The sequence below is a fragment of the Poeciliopsis prolifica genome, unplaced genomic scaffold, assembly GCF_027474105.1.
Source record: "Poeciliopsis prolifica strain line A6 unplaced genomic scaffold, Auburn_PproV2 SCAFFOLD125, whole genome shotgun sequence".
In the NCBI taxonomy this organism is placed as follows: domain Eukaryota; kingdom Metazoa; phylum Chordata; class Actinopteri; order Cyprinodontiformes; family Poeciliidae; genus Poeciliopsis; species Poeciliopsis prolifica.
The window spans coordinates 1-20,788 of NW_026562500.1; the positions used below are offsets into that span (position 1 = coordinate 1).

Genomic DNA, 20,788 nt, shown 5'->3' on the forward strand with positions numbered 1-20,788 from the left:
AATTCTGTTAGAAGTCAAATAGATTTTTAAAAGAACACTAGGTTATTTAAAAATATATATGTGTGTGTGGCTGCATGTGAATCCGTATACATACATATGTTTTTAAGTGTGTGTAGCGTGGATTTGCACACTCCATACACGAGGTCTTATTAAATTCATTGATGACCGCACTATAGTCCGGTAGGTGGCGGTAAATGCCTCTTAAGTAGGTTGCCACACAACAATAAAACATAAAAGAAGAAGAATGTAATTCTCTGTACTTCCAGCATGGCGGAAGCGGTCTACAGCATGTAATCGGCTCTTGTGAGCTTAACAGAGAAGAAGGCTACTTGCATCTGGTGAACTGATGGAAACGCGGTTCGTGTAAAACCCACTATAACTTAATTTTTTTTCCCGTGGAAAGAGGTGAGGAAGACGCCATTAACAGATTGAATTATTCCAGGCAGTTTCCTGTTTCTTAATGAACTACCGACCAGCTTATCGCAGCTGTTGGCCGTTTAAACGTCTGTAGCTAAACACCGTTAGCTGACTCGGGGTGTTCGGCCTCCCTCTTCAATTCAATAGTTTAGAACTCCCCCTGGGTTCCAGAGCGGTTAGATTTCTGACAAAACTGATTAAAATAGTTAACTAAGATGTTTTTGATCAATTAGCATCAGGATAAAACCTGGCCTGTGTTTGTTTTGCAGCTCCAGGTGGAGCTGAGGAAGATGAGCAGCCCAAGCTTACAGCAGCCCAGCTTCCTGCTGGTGAGTCTCAGCTAACATCAGCAAACAGCTGCAGCTCAGTCAGGATGTGATGCAAAGCTCACTTGTGTCACTAATTAAATGAAAAAAAGGGAGATGCATACTGTATTTGGTCATGTCTACAACATCATGCAGAGATTCCTGCACTGAATCTACTGAAAGTAAGGAGCTGATTCCTTGCAAGATTCTGGATTCCAGCATAAAAAAGCCTCATTGCTGTGATTTATAGATATTCACCAGTAGAACTCTTTGAATATGATGCGTTTCAGCTGCTGAACATCTCCATGATGACCTTCCACTCTGTTACTGTCTGACTCCCAGCAAAGCAATCATTAGTCAGCGTCAGAAATAACAGGGACCTTGTGATAGTGGAAAGAAGAACTGTGGTGAATAAGCTGCTGGGATAACCCCTGCCTTGAGACTTGAGATTACTGTCAACAAATGTCCATTAAGAATCACCCAAAACTCTTCAAATTGTTGTGCCAATTTTCTTCCTTTTTCTGTTTGTTACCGTGTTGTTTCAGGCAAATCTCAAAGCTGACGCCACCACCAAGCCTCTGATCCAGCGATGCCAGGACCTGCTGAAGATCATAGACGAGTATCCCGCGAAGGTACTTCAACGGGTTTACTTAGAGATGCACAAAGTATAAACATCGCTCCGATAAGTGAAACTAGGACGATTTTATCAACCGATGTTTTCATCTTAGTGATGACTATATATCTGAAGGTAATGTGATGATAATAGTGATGCAGCAAAGGATTGTGGGTGTTTTTATCAGTAGCGGCAATATTAATTTCAATATTTAGTAAAATTTTCCTATTGGTACACCCTAATTTTATTTGACGGTAAATGGACTGAACTTATATAGCGCGTTTGCAGTAATTTTGACCACTCAAAGCGCTTTACACTAGAGTGACATTCACCCATTCGCACACAAATGCACACAGACATTCATACACCGATACGCAGACTGGTTTGCAACTTAGGGTTAAGAAGCTGGAATAGAACCTACAACCTTCCGATTGCAAGACGACAACCCTGCCACACAGCCACAGTCGCCCACAATTGAGAAACCAACCTGAAATGTTTTTACAGTTATGAAACAAATTCCTGGTTTTCTTCATTTTAGTTTAGTTTTTTTTTTTTTTTACAAGTGAGAATCTGAAAAGTGAGGAAGTATCTTTTAATTCTTGGATGGGTATAAAACACAATTTCTAGTTGGGTTGCACTGATTTATCTGTACCAATTTCCTTAATTTTGAGAAATTGGTGATCGGCCGATACCTGCATGTGAAGCTGATCATATCTCCCTTAGCAAAGGTCTAAAATGAAACACTGTCTTCTGCTCTGCAGTGAGAGGCTAGACCGTTAGCCTGTTTAGGACATTAGCTGTTCGTTGTGATGCATTTTGCTTTGATTTGAACCTGAGAAATCCACTTCCTGACCCAATCTGAATTTTGTGCGTCATCCGGGTCTGAAACCTAGCAATACTCATTCCACTGTTGCCAACTTGGCAACTTTCTTGCTGTATTTTGCAACATTTCAGACAAAAATTCTGTTGCGGCCAAAATCAGAAGTGCCAGGTCAATCAATCTTTTCAAAGATCTGCAATTATAACAGAAAGATTATATAGAGAAATGTTGAGCGTCAACATTTAGGAAATATTTTATTTGTAATCTATTTGTAATAAAGCAAGAAAAACATTTTATTTCATTTTTAAGCCTAAAGCAGGATTTTAATAACAACTGAAGGTGACATAATTATTTGAGTATGCCATAAAATGGACCATGTGTCTGGAAAATACCTCACCCCCCTTTAAACAGGCTGCAGCCAGAGAGCAAAGCTGGATTTTGAATCATATTTACTTTGTTCCAAACGTCTCAATTCCTGCGTACATGAAGTAATTTAGGGATGTTTTGCAGGAGCTGCATCTGATCTTCCCCTGGCTGGTGGAGAATGTGTTTGGAAGTCTGGATGGGATCATCTCTGGCTGGAACCTGCGCCAGCTGCACTCACGCAGCAATGAGTTCAGCCTGGTTCTGGACTTCCTGAGCCCGGGTAGAACCGGTTCTGACGTGCTTTCACTATAAAACCAGGGTTTCTCACTCCTCTGTGTTTCAGTGGCCCGATGATGAAGCTGGTGTACAAACTTCAGGCAGAAGAATACAAATATGAAGTTCCTGTCAACTATCTCCCGGTACGTCACAGTTTTCATCAAATTGTTGATGGTGGAAGAGTTGGAGTTTTTTCTTATTTCAGGCTTAAAAATCAAACCAGATCCAATTTCCATCCATCCGTCGTATGTTGCTTATCCGGGTCGGGTCGTGGGGTCAGCAGCCTAAGAAGGGAGGCCCAGACGTCCCTTTCCCAGCCTCTTCTTCCAGCTCCTCCGGGGGAATCCTGAGGTGTTCCCAGGCCAGCAGGGAGACATTGTCTCTCCAGCGTGTCCTGGGGTCTTCCCTGGGACTCCTCCCGGTGGGACGTGCCAATTTCCAATTTAATGAAATTTTTAATTTTCAAAAAAAGACATTCTTTTCAAGACATCACTTTTATTTCTATCATCCATCCTGAGTTTGACACTGGAGTAATGGGTCTACAAGAATTTTTATTCATATGCTAGACTGTAGTCATAATATTAGCAGAATAACTTTGCATTCTTACCAGAAAAAAAGTCTTCAGATTAAGAGAAAAAAGTTTTGATAGTTACAATCTGATGTAAAGAAACAAAACTGTTTCCTCAAACATTTCAAAGTTCTGCTACTGATGAGGTTGTCATTTAGATCGTTACAAAAAAATGTTAATTCATAAATAAATTACCCAAACACTGCAACAATTTAAACAACTTGACTGAAAAGGTGCAGGACGAAGGACACGGCTCATATTTATGTCACATTAAATGAAACTACATTACCACTTCATAAATAATTAGAATACACAAAACACCAAAACCTAATTCTCTTGTATATGAATCACTAAACAGAAACATAAAAGGAAAGATAACACAATTTGAATTTGATATTAATTACCCTAGTAATCATCAAATATTATCAGTTTACTTGAAAACCTGTAATGAATTACATTCTCATAAGTCCAAGCTTTCATCTTTACATAATTCAGAAAGCAATATATTTTTATCAAATTTTTTTTATCTTGTTTCGTAAACTCACAAGCGTGTCGTAAATTATTATCATGGCAGCGGCCATTTTATTCTCTGCTGCACTGAGAGCAAGATGCTAATAAAACTTACTAGGCCTGCCGCAGCAACACCTTTTCCTAGACGATTAATTGTTCCAGTAATTAGATCAATAAATGATAATATTCTTCTTTTGAGATCATTTTCAAGTTGTATATTAATGATGGCATAACGACACAAATTTACCTTCTCAAAGACCCATAAACGTAAAACATAAAAACCATAAAACAAAGTGGGAATAAAAATTACAAAATTGTTAAAATACAAAATTTTAATGATAAGAATAGAAATGATTGAGACAAGTCTAAGAATAAATTCACAAGATGATCAACTTTCTTCACTTTATTTTTGTCATTAGTTTTATTTTCTTAATGTTACAAATATATAGAAGCTGTAAAACGCACTGACCAAACAAATGGCTGCCCGGGCGATGACATCACTCTGAACCATCGAAACAGAAAAAAAGTCCATATTTTCTAAAAGTCAAACCTTCAGAAATTTGTTCAATAAAAAGTATTGATTGCTGTGCCAGAATCACTGCAGCACCTTCCCAAAGTTTTTCTTTATACGCACAATATTTTAAAGGATATTAACGTAATGTGGTTTATAAAAACAGGATATTATTGGAGGGCACGCACAAAACCATCATCTAATCCACGTGATCACAGCCTAACACGCATAAACTAAACCTAACCCTACTTGATATACACCAGGCACATGGTCTGACAAACTCTTTATGAATATAATATGTATTATGGGGCGTGCTGTGTGGTGCCATAGTGGTTTAGTACAAATCACATACGGAGGGAGGCCTTAGTCCTCAGCGCGGCCGACTCGGGTTCGACATCTTGCTCCGTCTCCTATTTCCTGTCAGCCTACCGTCAAAAACTACGGGCCACTAGAGACGCAAAAAACACCGGAGAAAAAAATGAAAATAAACTATGATAATAATATTTCACTAAATAATAAGGACAGGAAAGCAAAGCCAAGCCGTGTGTGGAGAAGGAAGCTGATTCCCTGGTTTATGTCTTTTATCTGAGACTCCCAGAGGTGGATGTGTGGCGACGTTTCCTTCATCTCTTCTCTTTCTGACAAATAATAAACTACATTTAACTGTTTAGCTAAACAGTTAAATGTTTTGCTGAACAGTCCAGCGTGGAAGATCACGCTCTGTCAATGGAGAATCGATGGGTGTCCCATCAGCAGTTCAAAAACAACAACAAAAACATAACTTGTAAATATGTTTTCCTTTATGCTCTGATTGAAATCTCGAGCTACACAAAGTTAGTGCCGTACAGCTGCAGGCGACATCACGTTGTGGTTGATATGAACATAATGATCTAGCGGTTCATGTGTGTTTAGGGTCCGGTGAAGGCCTGCATCCAGGAGGGCGTTCTTCCCGACTGTCCTCTGTTCCACAACAAGCTGCAGTTCCCGCTGCCGGGCGTCCTGACGCTGAACATCGCTCTCAGTATCCTTACAGGAGCTGCTGGAGGGTTTCCTGCTCATCCTCACATTAACTTCAGTTTTCAAACTCTTTGTGATAACCAGAGGAAATGACTTCCTGGAAAATGAATTTATTCCTCAACTCTCTGCAGATCCTTTTGAGTTCTTCATGTTTAATTTGGCCCACTGCCTCATTGCGCCCAGGGTGAGTTTTTATTATCTCTGCGCTGATGAACTCTGAGCTTTTATCTTGTTTCAGATGTTTGGTTTTATTTAAAACTGAATGACATCTAGCGTCATTGTTGCTGCAACTAATGATCATGTTATTAATCGATTAATGTCGAGAAATGGAGCAAAGGTCATCAGGCCGGTAATCGAACCTGTGATGTCTTTATGTTGGTTGTGCTCAACCACTGCGCCACCGCAGCAATCAGAAGCTTTTGTCACGTTGAAGGATTTTTTTATTTGCTACAAATTTAATCACTAAAGGAATTCTGATATCGACTTTGAGGAAACAAAATGTGTATTTTTTTTTTATTTAAAACCAAATTACATTGTTTGAATCTTCTGTTGTATTATTGATCTAGTTTAAAATAAGGGTACGTGATTAAATGAAAAATCTGCAGATTATGTTGAATTGATTAATGGATAGAATAATCGACTACTAAAATAATCATTAGTCTGGTATACAGATTGTGTAAAAAGATCTCAATTTTATGCAAACATTATTTTCCGTCTTCCTGATGCTGGGGGTGAAATCTGTTCTGAACAGACAGTGGGTGCTGGTGGTGGAGGCAGCATCATGCTTTGGAGTCATTTTTCTTCCTCTGGGATCTTGGTGTATTGGAGGGAATCCTCCAATATCCTCCCGCTGGCTCCTGGACAGACATCGGCTTTATTAAGAGACTTGAATCTCGAAAAGGAGCAACAACAAACGTGCGAGTGTGGTTATTTTTGTCTGTTGGCTGAAACCCTGCAGTCTGACTGGAGATGAACAGAGGAACTTTCCTCCATCCCTCGCCAGAGTAGTTGTGTTTTATCAACCAATCAATCAAGTTTATCTGTGTAGCACATTTACAAAACAAGGCAATTCAAGATTCGTTTCGTCAAAAAACACAAACATACAAAGTTGTTGCACATCAGATTGATGGTTGTTGAATTTGAATTGGTTCAAGGAGCTCTAACCAGCTGGGTTTAGCCTTAAAGGTGCTCAGTGTTTCAGCTGTTTTTCAGTTTTCTGGAAGCTGAATGCTGCTTCTCCATGTTTGGTTCTGGTTCTGCTCTGCATCAGAACCAGATTTGCTGCAGGTTGATCCAGCAGCAAATCTATAATTCATTCAATGATTGAAAACCTACCAGCAGTTTAAAGTCTGAGTGGACGGCTGTAGAAGCAGGCGGCGACTGTCTTCCTGGTTCTAGTCAGAGCTCCAGCAGCAGCGTTCTGCACCGTTGCTTTGTCAGTCAGACCTGCTGCAGGAATCAAAGCCCAGACAAGTTTCTCTGGATTATTTATTGATTTCCAATTTAAGCGATTATCTTGGTGCTTGTTGTGATTCCAGAACTGCCTTCAGCCGCAGCTCTGCAGCTCCACAGATACCGCTTACTTTGTGCTGGTCGACCTGTACCTCAAGTACTTCCTGCCCGTTGAAGGAAATGTTCCTGCGTCTCCGTTCACCGACTTCAGAGGCTCTGTTGCGGCTCCGTCGCCACGGTAACTGTTTATTTATCAGCTTTTAACACCTGAGGGTTTTTCTGGAGTAATCTAGGAAACGACGAGTGTTAAACTGAGCGCTCAACACGTCAGGGAGGAGAATTAATGGTAATGGTTAGGGTTTCCTGAAGAGGAAAATGTACAAACTGGCAAAGAATGAATAAAGAAATAAAGTGATGGACCGTCTGAGTTTGGTTTCATATTCTGGCTAAAGAAAAAGTCTCAGCAGCTCTACATCCAGTAACAGTGAACAGGCTGATGGATTCATGATGAATACTTTCAATATTTGGTCAATTTTCTCAGAGCTTCCAGTGTGTCGTTTGCGGGTCACGGCGTCCACAGCCCGAGTCTCCTGAAGCACCACATCTTCCACCAGCCGTCGGTGAACGCAGACCCTGCAGCGCAGGAGATCTGGAGGTCCGACGCTGCTGCAGGTGAGAATCGACGCTGCAGCTCCGAGACGCTGCAGCTCCGAGACGCTGCAGCTCCGAGACGCTGCAGCTCCGAGACGCTGCAACTCCGAGACGCTGCAGCTCCGAGACGCTGCAGCTCCGAGACGCTGCGTCCGCGCACGGGTCACACTCTGAATATTGTAGTTATCAATTAATCTGTCAATTATTATGATGACTATAAATCAAATAGTCACTGTAATGACTATTTGCTTAAAGGAAAAATTCTGCAGACTTTTCCTTTAAGCCTTTACTAAAGAATATTAAAATACATTAAGAGATGCACATAAATTATTAAATTCTTCTTTTAAATAAGTAAATAAACATGTCATTGTCTAAAAGTCAATATCACATTTTGTGGGAAGTTTTTGATCATTTGTAGCAAACAATGAAATATTGAGCATGAGAAAAGCTCAGCCTGTCTGCTGAACATCAGTGTAGAAATTCCTCTTATTATTGATAAACTGATTAATAACTGGTAGCCAAGGTGCTAATATATATTTTGTCCAGAATGTGAACCAGGTGGTGCTGAGGGTAGAACAGAATTAGAGACAAAGAATTTCTTTTTCCAATAATTGATTAGTCATGATTAATCGTTTCATCCCCAGTTCACAGATGAAGAGACTTTAATGTTTCCTTTAAATAACGTGAGGACGGAAACATAGTTGGAAAAAGTTTTCAGAGATCATATTCATTAGAGATTAATGAGCCTAATTCAGCTCCAGTAGCAGCATTCACATCCATTGTAATTTCTGACCAGACACATTTGATTCGCTGATGTAAACAGACTCCAGTTAGTGAACCAGGCCTGACTTTTCTCGCCGTGTTTAACTGCATTATAATACAGCTGCTGAGTTATTAAGCAGACACCTGTTATAATAAGAAGCAGTTTTTCTAGACGTTATGATTTTGTCTGCAAATTTACGAATCTTTCGGATCTGGCTTGAAGAGCGCTAGAGAGTCTCTTCAAGCTAAAAGCTTCCATGCTGGAGAAATTAAAATCTCCAGATTTCTGCTGAATTCAAATGTTCTGTCCCTGATTCAGTTCAGGCCCTGGAAAAAACTATTGCTGAAACTTTTTGTCTGTGAAAGAAAACATTTTATTTCTGATAAACCTTATGCTCACAAACAACCAGTGTGGCTTCAGCGGTCTGGCTGTCCTCCGGGAAGAGAGGCGGGACGGAGCAACAGGGACCGATCTGAGATCGGATCCGTTTCTGGAGGATTTTTCCTCTAATATTTAGCGTTTTATGTCTTCAGATGTTTGTAGAGATCTGGCTCCATCATTACTCCCTGGACTTGTACCAGAAGCTGCAGTCTCCTCAGGTAAAGGTAAGGCGCTTTCCCTCGCCTCCCTGCATCCTGCGCTGCAACGCTGCATACATACCGGCCGTCTATTGGCTGATTCTGACCTGCTGATATTGAAATAATTCAATTAAAAAGCTGCAGAGAAGATCCTGCCCGTCCTCAAGGTGTCAACCTCTGGGTTCACACCTTGAGCCGGAATGGGTCGGATCGGGTCTTCGGGCCGGCGCAGCAGAAATCTCTGCTTCGGATCATTCAGCGGTTTAAAGCTGCAGCTGCTGCGGTCAGGAGTTGGGCATGTTCCTGTCGCTTGCCTTCCTCTGCATGCTGCATGGCACCTGAAGTCCAGGAAGGAACTTCAGCCTGAAGTTGGTTCTGATCCAGATGGCCTCAGCTCTTCATCCAATCACTCATGAAAATGCTGAGCAGAGAAAAGAGCACGGCAGACGATAAAGAATCAGAAAACACGGTGTTTCTGCTGCTTCTGGAGGTTTTCCTGCTCGGCTGCACCGATCGATCGCTTCGGCTGATCTTATCCACCTCAAAGGTCTGAAATCAGCCTCTGGTGACATTTTGCAGTAAAGATAAAAATCTTTTTTTCCTGTGAATCTGTTCAGACTTGATGCTGGAGTTCCTCTCAATAACACGCGTGGCCACCTGGACGGGAATCAATTCCACTGACGTTTCCTCCCGGAGCAGTGCAGAAACTCACTGCTGGTTTCCCGTTTCAAAAATGAAACATTTTAAAGGCAGCTTGATTGCATATTTCAGAGGAAATGACCCGTCACTGCTCCGTTCAGAGGAAACGTCATCTGCTTGGAGTGGCTGGAAGGTTCTGGGTTGTTTTCACCGTTCACCAAACCCAGAACCATCCAGCTGAGTCGGTTCTGCTCAGCCCCAGGGACGGATTTTGAGGTTGCACTGCAAAAACACAAAATATGACCAAGTATTTTAGTTTCTGGCACAAATGTCTTATTATACATAAAATACAACAAAAATAATACGTTTGCAGTCAGAGGTAAGAACTTGTTTAAGTCAAAAACTCTTTGTTATTCATGAACACATTAAAGTTTCACTGGCGCATCATTTCACTGAAACAATCTGCCGGTGGAACTAGAACGTTTTAAAATTGATATTTAGAAATGATTTACTGAAAACGAGGAGAACTGAGATATTTGGACTAGAAACTTGACAAAAACTATTTGGTCAGATTTTGTTTTTGCAAAGTGAAGCTGGTTTTATTCTGATTAGAGGAGTTTCTGAAAAACTGGAAGCAGGTGACCTTCAGGAGCTGTGAAGGTCGTCTGTCTCTCCATCACGGGGAAGACGGATGTCCAGCGCCGGTCCTCGGGCTGGAGTTCTGCTAGAACCGGATCTGGACTCTTCTGGTTTTTCTTCTTTAAGAGACAAATTGTTTTGTTCCTGCAGTCAATATTTTTCTTCTTTTTGTCTCCTGTTGTGTTTTTTCCTCCTGAATATTTTCGGCCAAATATTTCTTTGTGGTTGCTCTCCTTCTGGTACCCCCACCCCCTCTGTGTCCCCCCTTACTCCCCCTCCTCCGGGTGAACAGCTGGCGCTGCTGCAGTACCGCCTCAGTATGTCCAGCATGCCGTGCCAACCCCTCGCCCCTCCTGGCTCTGGGACCCTCCACACCTACCAAGTACTTTTACCTTTTCACTCAGCGCCCCCCTGGGGCCTCCTGGAGGTAAAGCTTCGGTCCAGGATCCTTCTCTGGTTAGCATGCTACGTTGGCATGCATGCGTTAGCTGCTGCTGCTGCATGAGGGGAGGCGGCTCGCGGTCCTCCACGCTTTCATGCCGACCCATAGCTTCAGCCGACAGCAGGGCCGAAACAGTTAATCTGATTTATCGATTAGTGAAGTCATCATCAACTAATTTAGGGATTGATTAATCCCTAGCTGGAGGAAACGGACTCTAAAAACGGCCATTTGCTGAAAGAAAACAATCAGAGCAGAAATGAAACCAAAGCTGGTCATAAAGATATAAACGTCTGTTCTAGAACGGCTCTCGTTCAGTTTTAGCTTCAGGTTCACATTCTGAAAAATGATCTCCTGTTAATCACCTTTGCGATCCAAAAAGGTGATTAACGCGTAATCAACAAGTAGTCTCCAGATCAGCTCTAGGCTATGATTTTAGAAGAAGTTTTAGCTGCAGATGAAACCATTCAGTAAAGAACTGGTTTATTAATGACTGGAAGTGTATTTCATATATTGTAGCTAATTTTCATTGTTTCCTTATTGCCTCAAAATAAATCTGCTGCAATGAGAGCAAAATCCAATAAGCTTTATGTATACTTTGCCGTGTCGCATTAGGAAAAGTTGGTGAAAATGGGAAAAATGTTCCTTAAGTTTACAGAAAAGTTTTTGACTTTTCTAAGAGAGGCAATGCACCAAGAATGAAAAGATGCTCTGACTTGGTGAGCGCGCCATCTGCTGGACGGTCTGAGCCTTGCCACAAGCAGCAAACTGGGAGTCGAAAAAAGTTCAAATCTCCAACTCGTATCACTGGTCCAAACTCCACTTCCTGTTTCTTCAGCTGTGCGTAGGGTCAACATGTGATGACATCATGCTGTGCGAAGCCCAGGTGGTTGGCTCCAAATCAGCAGATGGAAACGCTTATAATTAGCATTTTCTTTGATGTTTTAAAAGTTTGCTTGAAATTCGCATGGCAATCGGACAGAAAAGTAGCTAAAGATTCAACTTTGTTTATCTGAAAATATTTAAATTTTTAAAACAATCGGATCATGTTTCTGTTTCCTGAAACTTCAGTGGTTGGTTTTCAGGAGCAGAGTCTCCAGATTTTGGGTCCAAGTTCAGGCCAGGCATATTTCAAAGAACCAGGTCAACATTGGTTTCATCAACCATAAAGTCAGAATTAATCAAATTTACACAAAATTTTCAAAATTTGCAGAGAAAATAAAATAAAACCAATTCAGACAGATTAAGAGCAAAAACTTATGAGAGGTTTAGTGACTCTGTAATGAGATGAATGTCTGTTTTTGCATTACTGTAGATTGCAAAAACACTAAATCTTACAAAGCACTTTTTGTCTGGTTTCTGGTGCAAATATGTCAGTTTACTTAAAATAAGGCAAAACTAACTCACAGGTAACTTTTCAGCAAGATATAGCAGCTTATTTTAATTCAGTGATTTCTTCACCAAAAAGTTTGAGTTCAGCTGACCAATAATTTCACTTGTAAGCTTGGAAAACCTTTTTCCAAGCTTACAAGCAAAAGGATCCAGTGGACTTGGACGTTTTGGTCAAGGAATTACAGACTTTAAACACACTCCTTTATTTTGATGAAAAGTTACCTGTGAGTTAGTTTTGCCTTATTTTGACATATTTGCTGTATAAATGAAACTAAAATACTTGGTGAGGTTTTGTGTTTTTGCAGTGCAGTAAGTATGAGCGAGCCTTTCTCTGGCTGTCCGGTCCAGCTTCATGGTTTGTGCAGAGAAGGATCCTCGACAGCAGGCGCAGTCCTGCAGCACGGCTTTGGATCTTTGGCCGCATTGCTTGCGTTGATGCATGGCGTCTGCCCGTCTTCCTGCTGTCGCTGCAAAGCGCATGTAATGTCAGTAACGACAACCATCTTTGCATGAGTTAATGTGTTTGGAATTGGCTGCAGATGGGATTGCTGCGGAAGATCAAGGGTTGCATCATGCTGCCTTAGCAGGAAGTGAGGTCACACTGCTCATCCTGTTGGATTTGATTAAAACAAAACTATCGACAGATTCTTAGAAGAACATCTGAAACGAACTTCAACAACTAAATAAAAACTAAATTTTCTGTTCTTAAAACATGTTCTGATCCAGAGTCGGAGAGTCGGGAGGGTTTGAGGCATGTGACCTCACTTTGGGGCGGGACCTGCTGTGATTGGCTGCTTTGTGGAGCTGGTGGAGATGATTGGTGGTGTGGATCGCTGTGACTGGCTGTGTTTCCAGGAGCCCTTCAATCCGTCAGAGGAGCACGTGTTGGTGGTGCGCCTACTGGTGAAACATCTGCACGCCTTCTCCAGCAGCCTGAAGCCGGAGCCGCCGCCCTCGCCAGCCCACTCCCCCCCCCACACCAGCCCACTGGAGGAGTTCAAGAGGTCAGCGGCTCTGAAAGGCCCTGGCAGCCATGTTTACTGAGGGTGCAAACTTATATATATATCAGAATATCTCGTAATTTCATGCCTCTAAAACGAAGGCCTTAAAAAGTCGAGCTGGCTCTTTTCTTGCATCTGTCTTAATTTGGTGCAAATTTATCACCAGTTGGCTGGAAGCCGTTTGTTTTCCACGGAGCCACTTCTGTTGCCGACCCAAAACACTTTAATGTGTTAACTTTGTTTAATACATTAAATTGGAAGATATTTCTGTTATATTGGTGTTTTGTTTTCAAATCAGTCGGGTGTTTAGGGTGAAACATTTCAAAACCTTTTGTTCTAGTTCACCTTCACTTGTCTGTGCTGTAAAAAACGTTATAAGAAAGATGTTATTAATAACAGTATAAATGAGATGATATAATCTGAATTGAAACTCTAGTTTTTTTTTCTCCAAAGTGTTTTTGCTAGAAAACTTTGAAAACCTCCTGAGAATTGTTAGAATTTTGTTGTGTGAAAAGTGAATAAGTCTTGCTAAATAATTTGGTCAAATATTGAGATGCAAGTTTGATTTGTGTGTTTGTGCTGCGCTGCTGCAGGGTGGTGGTGCAGCGCTTTGTGCAGCAGAAGCTCTACCTGTTCCTGCAGCATTGCTTCGGACACTGGCCGCTGGACGCCTCCTTCAGAGCCGTACGTTACCTCAGGATGAACCGCAGCGTTTCACTTATTACCAGCAATATAACATTATCAATCATCACTTTAAACCCAGTGAGGCTGAAATTAAAATATTTTTAGCAGAACTTATTGGTTCACTGAAGGTCTGAGATTAATTTAATATAGGAAAAAGCTCAAACAACTAGAAAATTGAGATAAGTCAATTTTCAGTATTTTTTTCACTCATTTCAGTGAAACTCATACTTTGTGAATTTATAAATACTTGAGTGAAATATTCCATTTTTATTTCTTGCATTGTGACGATTTAGAGAATAAAACCCCAAAATTCAGTATCTCATAAAATTACACCAGATCAGTATTTTATTTTGGTCAAATATTGACGTTTTGAAAACTAAAGCCTGGTCTGGGCTCCTCCACGCGGCGCCACACGGAGGAGAACTCACCTTCCTGTGCCTGGAGTCGCCATGATGATTGAAGCAGCTTTTGGGTCGGTACCAAGCCCCGCTGGAAAAGGAAACCAACTTTTACCATCCAGCTAGATGTTTCCAGCTCAAAGCTGTTGGTGTGAAAAACTCTAATGTTCTGCTAGACGGCTGCATTTTTTGGGACTTGAGAAAACCCAGAACCAGCAGATTGCCCAGATGGAGCTGACTGTGGAAGCTTCACTCTTGACCTCCAGCCTCTGGCACCTTGGTGTCCAGATCAAATACAAACTTTAATCTGAAAAGGAGACGTTTTGACCCTGGGCTACAGTCGGGTTCTGTTTCTCCTCAGAACCGGGTCCATGTTTTGGATCCGTCTGAGCAGCCTCAGTCCCACAGATTCCTGAAGCACCGTGGTGCTGGTGAATCTTTTCCTTCCACTAAACTTTCCATGACTACGTTAGAGTAATGAGACACTGAATCTATCTTTCAGAGGGTTTTCATTCTCTGAACAAAAATTTTTGAAATGAGAAGAAATAAAGATCTGAGGTCAATAATTTGAGTGTCCTTTTTTTTCACAAAGACTAAAACTGTTGAACTTTTTCTCCATATTTTAATGTTTAATGATTTCTTGTCATGTTTCACTGAGGTCGAATGTAATGGCGATAAATGTCGTTCAGGTGTTGGAGACGTGGCTCAGCTACATTCAGCCGTGGAGATACACAGGAGAGAACCCAATGCCCAACCCGACCAAACAGAACCGTGCCGGACAAATGGTGAGTGGACCTGCCCCGGCGTTTCTGGTTGGTGCCGGTTCTTTTGCTGACCGGACCTCTGCCACAGGGAGCCGTTTGTCCACGAGAACCTGCTGCTCTACACCAAGCTGTTCCAGGGCTTCCTCAACCGGGCCACACGGACCGACCTGGTCAATGCCAAGAACGCCTTGATGGTGTTCCGGCCGCCAAGGTTCTGGCCCAGCCCCTGGCGGACATGATCCAGAGAGGTGAGGTCCATGTAGAGCAGTGAGTGATCTGGACGCATACATCTAGAATTAGAATGTAAATGTCAGTAGCGCTCTGCTCTCTCGGCCCGACCTCGGCTCAAACCGACCAATCACAGACCTGTCGTCTGTCGCCCAATCAGATGCTGCCGTGAAAGCTGCAAATACTGCAGCAAAAGTCCAAAATTAGGAACAAAGCAGGAGAATAAAATGCACACATGAATTTTGTACTGATAATTGTTCTTAATATTACTTTCAAGTTTTGGAGAGTAAAATGAAACTCAATCATTTTGGTCATCTTTAAGCTATTTCTATATTCTTGGACTTTGTCCAGTTGTCTCCTTGTATTTTTTAATAACATGTTTCTCTATTGAATTTTAATAGTTTTCAGTTTTTGAAATGAGATTGTGAATTTTCTTGTGCTGTATTGAACAGTCGGTGTTATTACATTGTCTCAGTGTCAAATTCAAAAGCAAAACTTTATCCATCAAAGTTAGTTTTTTGTTGACGTGAGGCGTGGCGCTCCGACTCCGATGTCTCCGTTTCCATCCCGTTGGTCGGATCCACAGGGATCACAGACCTCCTTACACACACGGCTACAAACACACACTGCCTGCATGCACCGCCGTCGCTGGCATGTCGTCTCCAGATGTTGCTTCTATGTGCCAAAGTTTCCTAATGTGATATTTAACAAACCTAATGAAAATGGTAGCACCTCCTCTGTCTGTTGGCTTATTTGTCTGTTTATAGAAATGACATTTTGTTGTGATTCTGGGCAAAAATAAAAGAAAGCATTTCAATTCTTAAGAAATGCAGAATTCGCTAACCCAAGCATGTTTGCGTTTCTTATTCAAGTGATTTTATTGTCCTGCTTTGCTCCCAATTCAGGATGTTTGCTGCAGTATTCACCGAGCGAGCGTTTGACATTTCAGTTGTAATTACTGTGTCAGCATAGATGTATCAACATAGATGTATGTTGATACATCTATGTTCATACATAGATGTATCAACATAGATGTATCAGCATAGATGTATCAGCATAGATCAACATAGATGTATCAACATAGATGTATCAACATAGATGTATCAGCATAGATGTATCAACATAGATGTATCAACATAGATGTATCAGCATAGATGTATCAGCATAGATGTATCAGCATAGATGTATCAACATAGATGTATCAACATAGATGTATCAACATAGATGTATCAACATAGATGTATGTATCAACATAGATGTATCAGCATAGATGTATCAGCATAGATGTATCAGCATAGATGTATCAACATAGATGTATCAGCATAGATGTATCAACATAGATGTATCAGCATAGATGTATCAACATAGATGTATCAGCATAGATGTATCAACATAGATGTATCAGCATAGATGTATCAGCATAGATGTATGCTCCCAGATCCGCCTCACTGCGCTCCACCATAGACCAGTGGCTGAACAATCAGACCACTCTTTGTGTTTCTGCCGTTTCTCTCCAGGCGAGCAGCTGTTTCTGGAGCCGGAGCACGTCCTGCCCCACCGGCAGCCCCGCGGGTATCTGACGCCGGCTCAGGGGGGCAGCTACCTGTCGCCACGGCAACGGATGGTGACTGACACGGCGTTCAAGGTGAAGAGTCACGTGTATTCTCTGGAAGGACAGGACTGCCAGTACAAGCAGATGTTTGGCTCCGAGGTCCGAGGAGCGGTGAGTTACCGGCGTTTCCGCTTCCGGTCCGTTTGGTCTGGCAGGCGGCTAACCGTGTCGCCCTGCAGGTCATGAGGCTGATTCAGATCATCGCGCAGGCCCGCCACACGGCCAAGCGGATCTCGGATCAGTCCGGCGAGGCGGCGGCCGGCGGCTCCTTCCTCTCCTGGTTCAGACTCGCCTCCCCGGACCTCAGCAGCACGTTTCCCGGCGCCGAGCCCGAGGACAGCGGCGAGTACCTGAAGAAGACCCATGAGTTCCTGGACCGGGCCCTGGAAAACCTGTGTCATATCTTTAAGGTCCGGTCCGGTTCCTCATCCCTCAGGCAGTAGAACCGGGTCGCTGCCAGCGCCTCAAGTCTCGCCGTGTTTGTGTTGCAGCTGAACCAGAACCAGCTCGCCCAGCTTGTTGCCAACCTGAGCGCCGCGCAGGACGACGGGCGCGCCAACCAGCTGCCGGACTGCGTCCAGGGCGAGAACGGGCCGGTTCTGACGGACCTGGGCCGGAGGCAGGTTGGTACCCGACCTGGCAACAAGAGGCTGGAAGCCAAACTTTGGGTCATGCTGTTAAAAATAACTTATGAACGTTGGAGATTCTTTAGTTGGAACTGGGGAGCCATCCAGAACCAGAAGCCGGATCAGTCGGCCACCGAACAGAAGAAACTTGTCACACAGCGAGGAATGATCACAATCGCAAAAATAATAAATTCAGTTAATGGACAAAACAGCCCAACTTTACAGCTGAATTCTTAAATAATGAATAGTTACCAATGGAAAAACAAACGTGTGTGTGTGTGTGTGTGTGTGTGTGTGTGTGTGTGTGTGTGTGTGTGTGTGTGTGTCTGTGTGTGTGTGTGTGTGTGTGTGTGTGTGTGTGTGTGTGTGTGTGTGTCTGTGTGTGTGTGTGTGTGTGTGTGCGCCCACGCAGATCAAAACGGCCTGCGCCGCTTTGAGGTTCAGTACCAGGGTGATCCGGAGCTGCAGCCAATCAGGAGCTACGAGAGCGCCCTGCTGGTCCGGCTGCTCTACAGGGCTTCATCTCTGCTGAACAACAGGGTGAGTCCAGTCTGGGTTTTTGGAGCATCTGTTCTGGGTTCTGGGGCGAGTCAATCAACTGAGTCCATTTGGAAGAAAGAACCTGGTGGATCTTATCAAAGCTTTTTTCTCATTGAAACGACTTTTTCCTCTTAACTTTAAAACAATTTTCCAGTAAAATTTTATTCTTTCAATGTTCTGATTACATTCTCGTAATTAAACTGAACTTTTCATAGCCTTGGTACTCCGTCGTGCAGAAGGGCCGATTGAAATTGAAGCGTTTTTATGAAAATATATTTTCTTCTTTGTAATTTCATTTTTGGAAGGGTTTTATTTTTTGACCACAGTGAGAATAAATTCCCGTTCTGATCAGTGATTGTTTCTCTCTCAGCTCCAGGCCCAGATGGGTGCTCTCTGCTCGCGCTCAGACTTCCTGGGTCGACTCGCCCGGCGATACCTGACCGACTCGGACTCCTGCGTGCAGCTGCGGCGCAGCCCGATGTCCCGACGGGCGCTGGAGCGCCGCCAGCAGCCACGGCTCAGCCTGCGGCCGCTGGCCAGCTACCAGACGCTGTTGCTGCTGCTACTCTTTTACTCTCTAGGGCGCTGCTGTCATTAGGGCCGCTCTGCAGTACAGCCCTGCTCCTGACGGGGGCGCTGCTGTATGGTGTCCTGATGACGCTCTGTGCTGAAAAACTGAAAACGCAATAAAACGCCAAATAGCTGAGCTTCTGACTTGGTTTAAGCTCTACTGCGTTAGTGTTAGCATGAACCACAGCTCACTCCGGCATTTTTCTGATGTAAATACTTCTTTATTTTGTCCGTTGAGCATCTGGAAACGGATGCAGGCCAAAAGTTTTTAAGTGAATAAAGTATTTTTCTCAGTGAAAACAAGAGTTTGTGTGAGAAGAGATTTATTTAAAGGGGATCTGTTCTGCGGTAAGAAGGCTACTTCAATTAGCCTTGATAGTTAGTCACTGAAGTAACTTACCTGCAATCTACTAATACCACAAATGCATAAGGGATGATGGGCCTGATCAGAATCTGAATTTGTGGGAGCAACAACAGAGGAAAGGGTAGAATTTAATATAGAGAACTTTATAGAACCATGTTTAAAAGTGAGTATGTCCACTTATGAACATACTCATGAACTTTTTAACTTTTTTTTTTTTAAATCTTATTGAAGAATAAATAAGATGAAGTTTATTTATACCTTTTAATCGCTGTAGAATAACATGAAATAAATATTAATTTTTGCTTGAGATTGTAACTGGGTTACACAAAATTTACATTTTGCACAGTTTTTGTGTTTCTATTTGGGTGTCTAAGTAAGGTAAAGTAATTTTATAGCACATTTTCAGCAACAAAGCAATTCAAAGTGCTTTACATGTGTCAAAGGAAATGCAAACAAAAGTAAAGTAAGAGAAAAATAAAAGTATATGACTACATATTGGTTCCCAATATTTAGAATGTATGAGACTTTATAAACTAGTTGGGGTTATGAATTTACTTTATAACTAGTGATAACTTCATTGATCTGATAAAACTAGAAGTTGGTTCTCCCTGTTTGGTTCTATATAGTAGATGGTCCTAAATGATGTCCTAAGGTAAAGAGTCGTTTCTTTGGATGAGTTTTTCTGCATTATAAGTTTTTTTCTAATTCCTTCTCTGAAATTAGGAAGTACTCCATAATTTATAAGCGAGAAGGAATTTCTCTGAAAAAACGAATTGGAGTTTCTCGGCATAGAAAGTATAATATTGGTTTAAATAGTGAGTACTCCACAATTTATAAAAGTAATCAAATAAACCAGACAGGCAGGGCAAGGACAAGACACATCAGGGGAAGTATGCACATCTAGCAACATTCAGATACATGAGTGAAAGGTGGTGACATTAAGTAGTACATCTGTTTTGTGTGTGTGTGTGGTGCATTTGTATGACTGAAACCATGCAGTCCTTGGGACCACTCTGCTCAGGAGAGTCATGTTCACCTGTCTTCCAGGAGATTTGAGATATCCAGCCAGCCGAGGCTAACACAAGGGAGCCAGTTCACATACAGAAAGCTTTAGGTCAGGTAGATTTTACATTTTAATCTGCCTTAAAGTCTCACAGATCCATCTTTGTTCATCCCAATTAGTGTGGCCACCCCAGCGGACCGAAATCAGCAACTTCTCCGAGATCCATTCCTTCCTGCTAGAGAGTTTTAGAGTCTGCAGCTGAACTCCGAATCTCAGCAAGAATCACATCCAACTTGTGTCTCCGTCCCACAGCCTGTTAGTCTGAGTGTTCCCTCGTCGGCTCAATCCATCACAAATTTGTTGATATGCCAAGTATCTGCCAACTCCAAACAGCAGAAATTCTGTTATCATGAATCCAAATAAATTCAGGACGTATCCCGTCAGGTATGTCCCTAAAGGACAGCCTCTCCTCTGCCCAGTCTTCTCATTGAGAAAATGTTATCAATTGCATAGAGACCGGTTGGCCAGATCCATAATTTGTAGATTTAAATGATGTGCAAAGAAAGGCTCCACAAAGCAGCGCAAAACAGAGCAAGCAGGGCAGGAAGGGAACAGAAGAGAAAATGTCTGTCTTCACTGAGAGCTAGAGAGAAAGTCTCTAAAGACGATTACAAAGTCGGCCTTCGATCAGCTGAAGAACATCTCCAGGATTAGAGGACTAATGTCTCAGCCAGATCTAGAGAAACTCATCCATGCGTTTATCTTTAGTCGCATTGATTATTGTAACAGCGTCTTCACAGGCCTGTCCAACTAATCAATCCTCCAGCTGCAGCTGATCCAGAAGCTGCTGCTCCTGTTCTCACTAGAACCAGGAAGATAGAGACATAACAGCAGTTTTAAAGTCCCTCCACTGGCTCCCTGTAGCTCAAAGAATAGATTTTAAAATACTGTTGTTAGTTTACAAATCACTGAACGGTTTAGCACCACAATACATCAAAGATCTGCTGTTGTTGTATCAACCTTCCAGACTCTCAGGTTCTGG

The 20,788-nt window shown here is 42.4% G+C and overlaps 1 protein-coding gene across 1 annotated transcript; it reads left to right on the plus strand.

Annotated features, from left to right (window-relative positions):
* Positions 1-276: 276 nt before the first annotated feature.
* On the plus strand, positions 277-18,684 carry LOC129355158 (sphingomyelin phosphodiesterase 4-like). Its single transcript, XM_055024703.1, is given in 23 exon segments — positions 277-405; positions 687-746; positions 1,268-1,354; positions 2,666-2,800; positions 2,863-2,940; positions 5,299-5,407; positions 5,535-5,587; positions 6,942-7,093; positions 7,397-7,518; positions 8,792-8,874; positions 10,418-10,552; positions 12,812-12,960; positions 13,551-13,641; positions 14,729-14,796; positions 14,798-14,824; positions 14,892-15,004; positions 15,007-15,051; positions 16,549-16,754; positions 16,823-17,053; positions 17,135-17,270; positions 17,682-17,809; positions 18,180-18,390; positions 18,393-18,684. Coding segments are annotated over 22 exon segments (2,505 nt in total). The 5' UTR covers positions 277-405; positions 687-707; the 3' UTR covers positions 18,500-18,684.
* Positions 18,685-20,788: the final 2,104 nt, after the last annotated feature.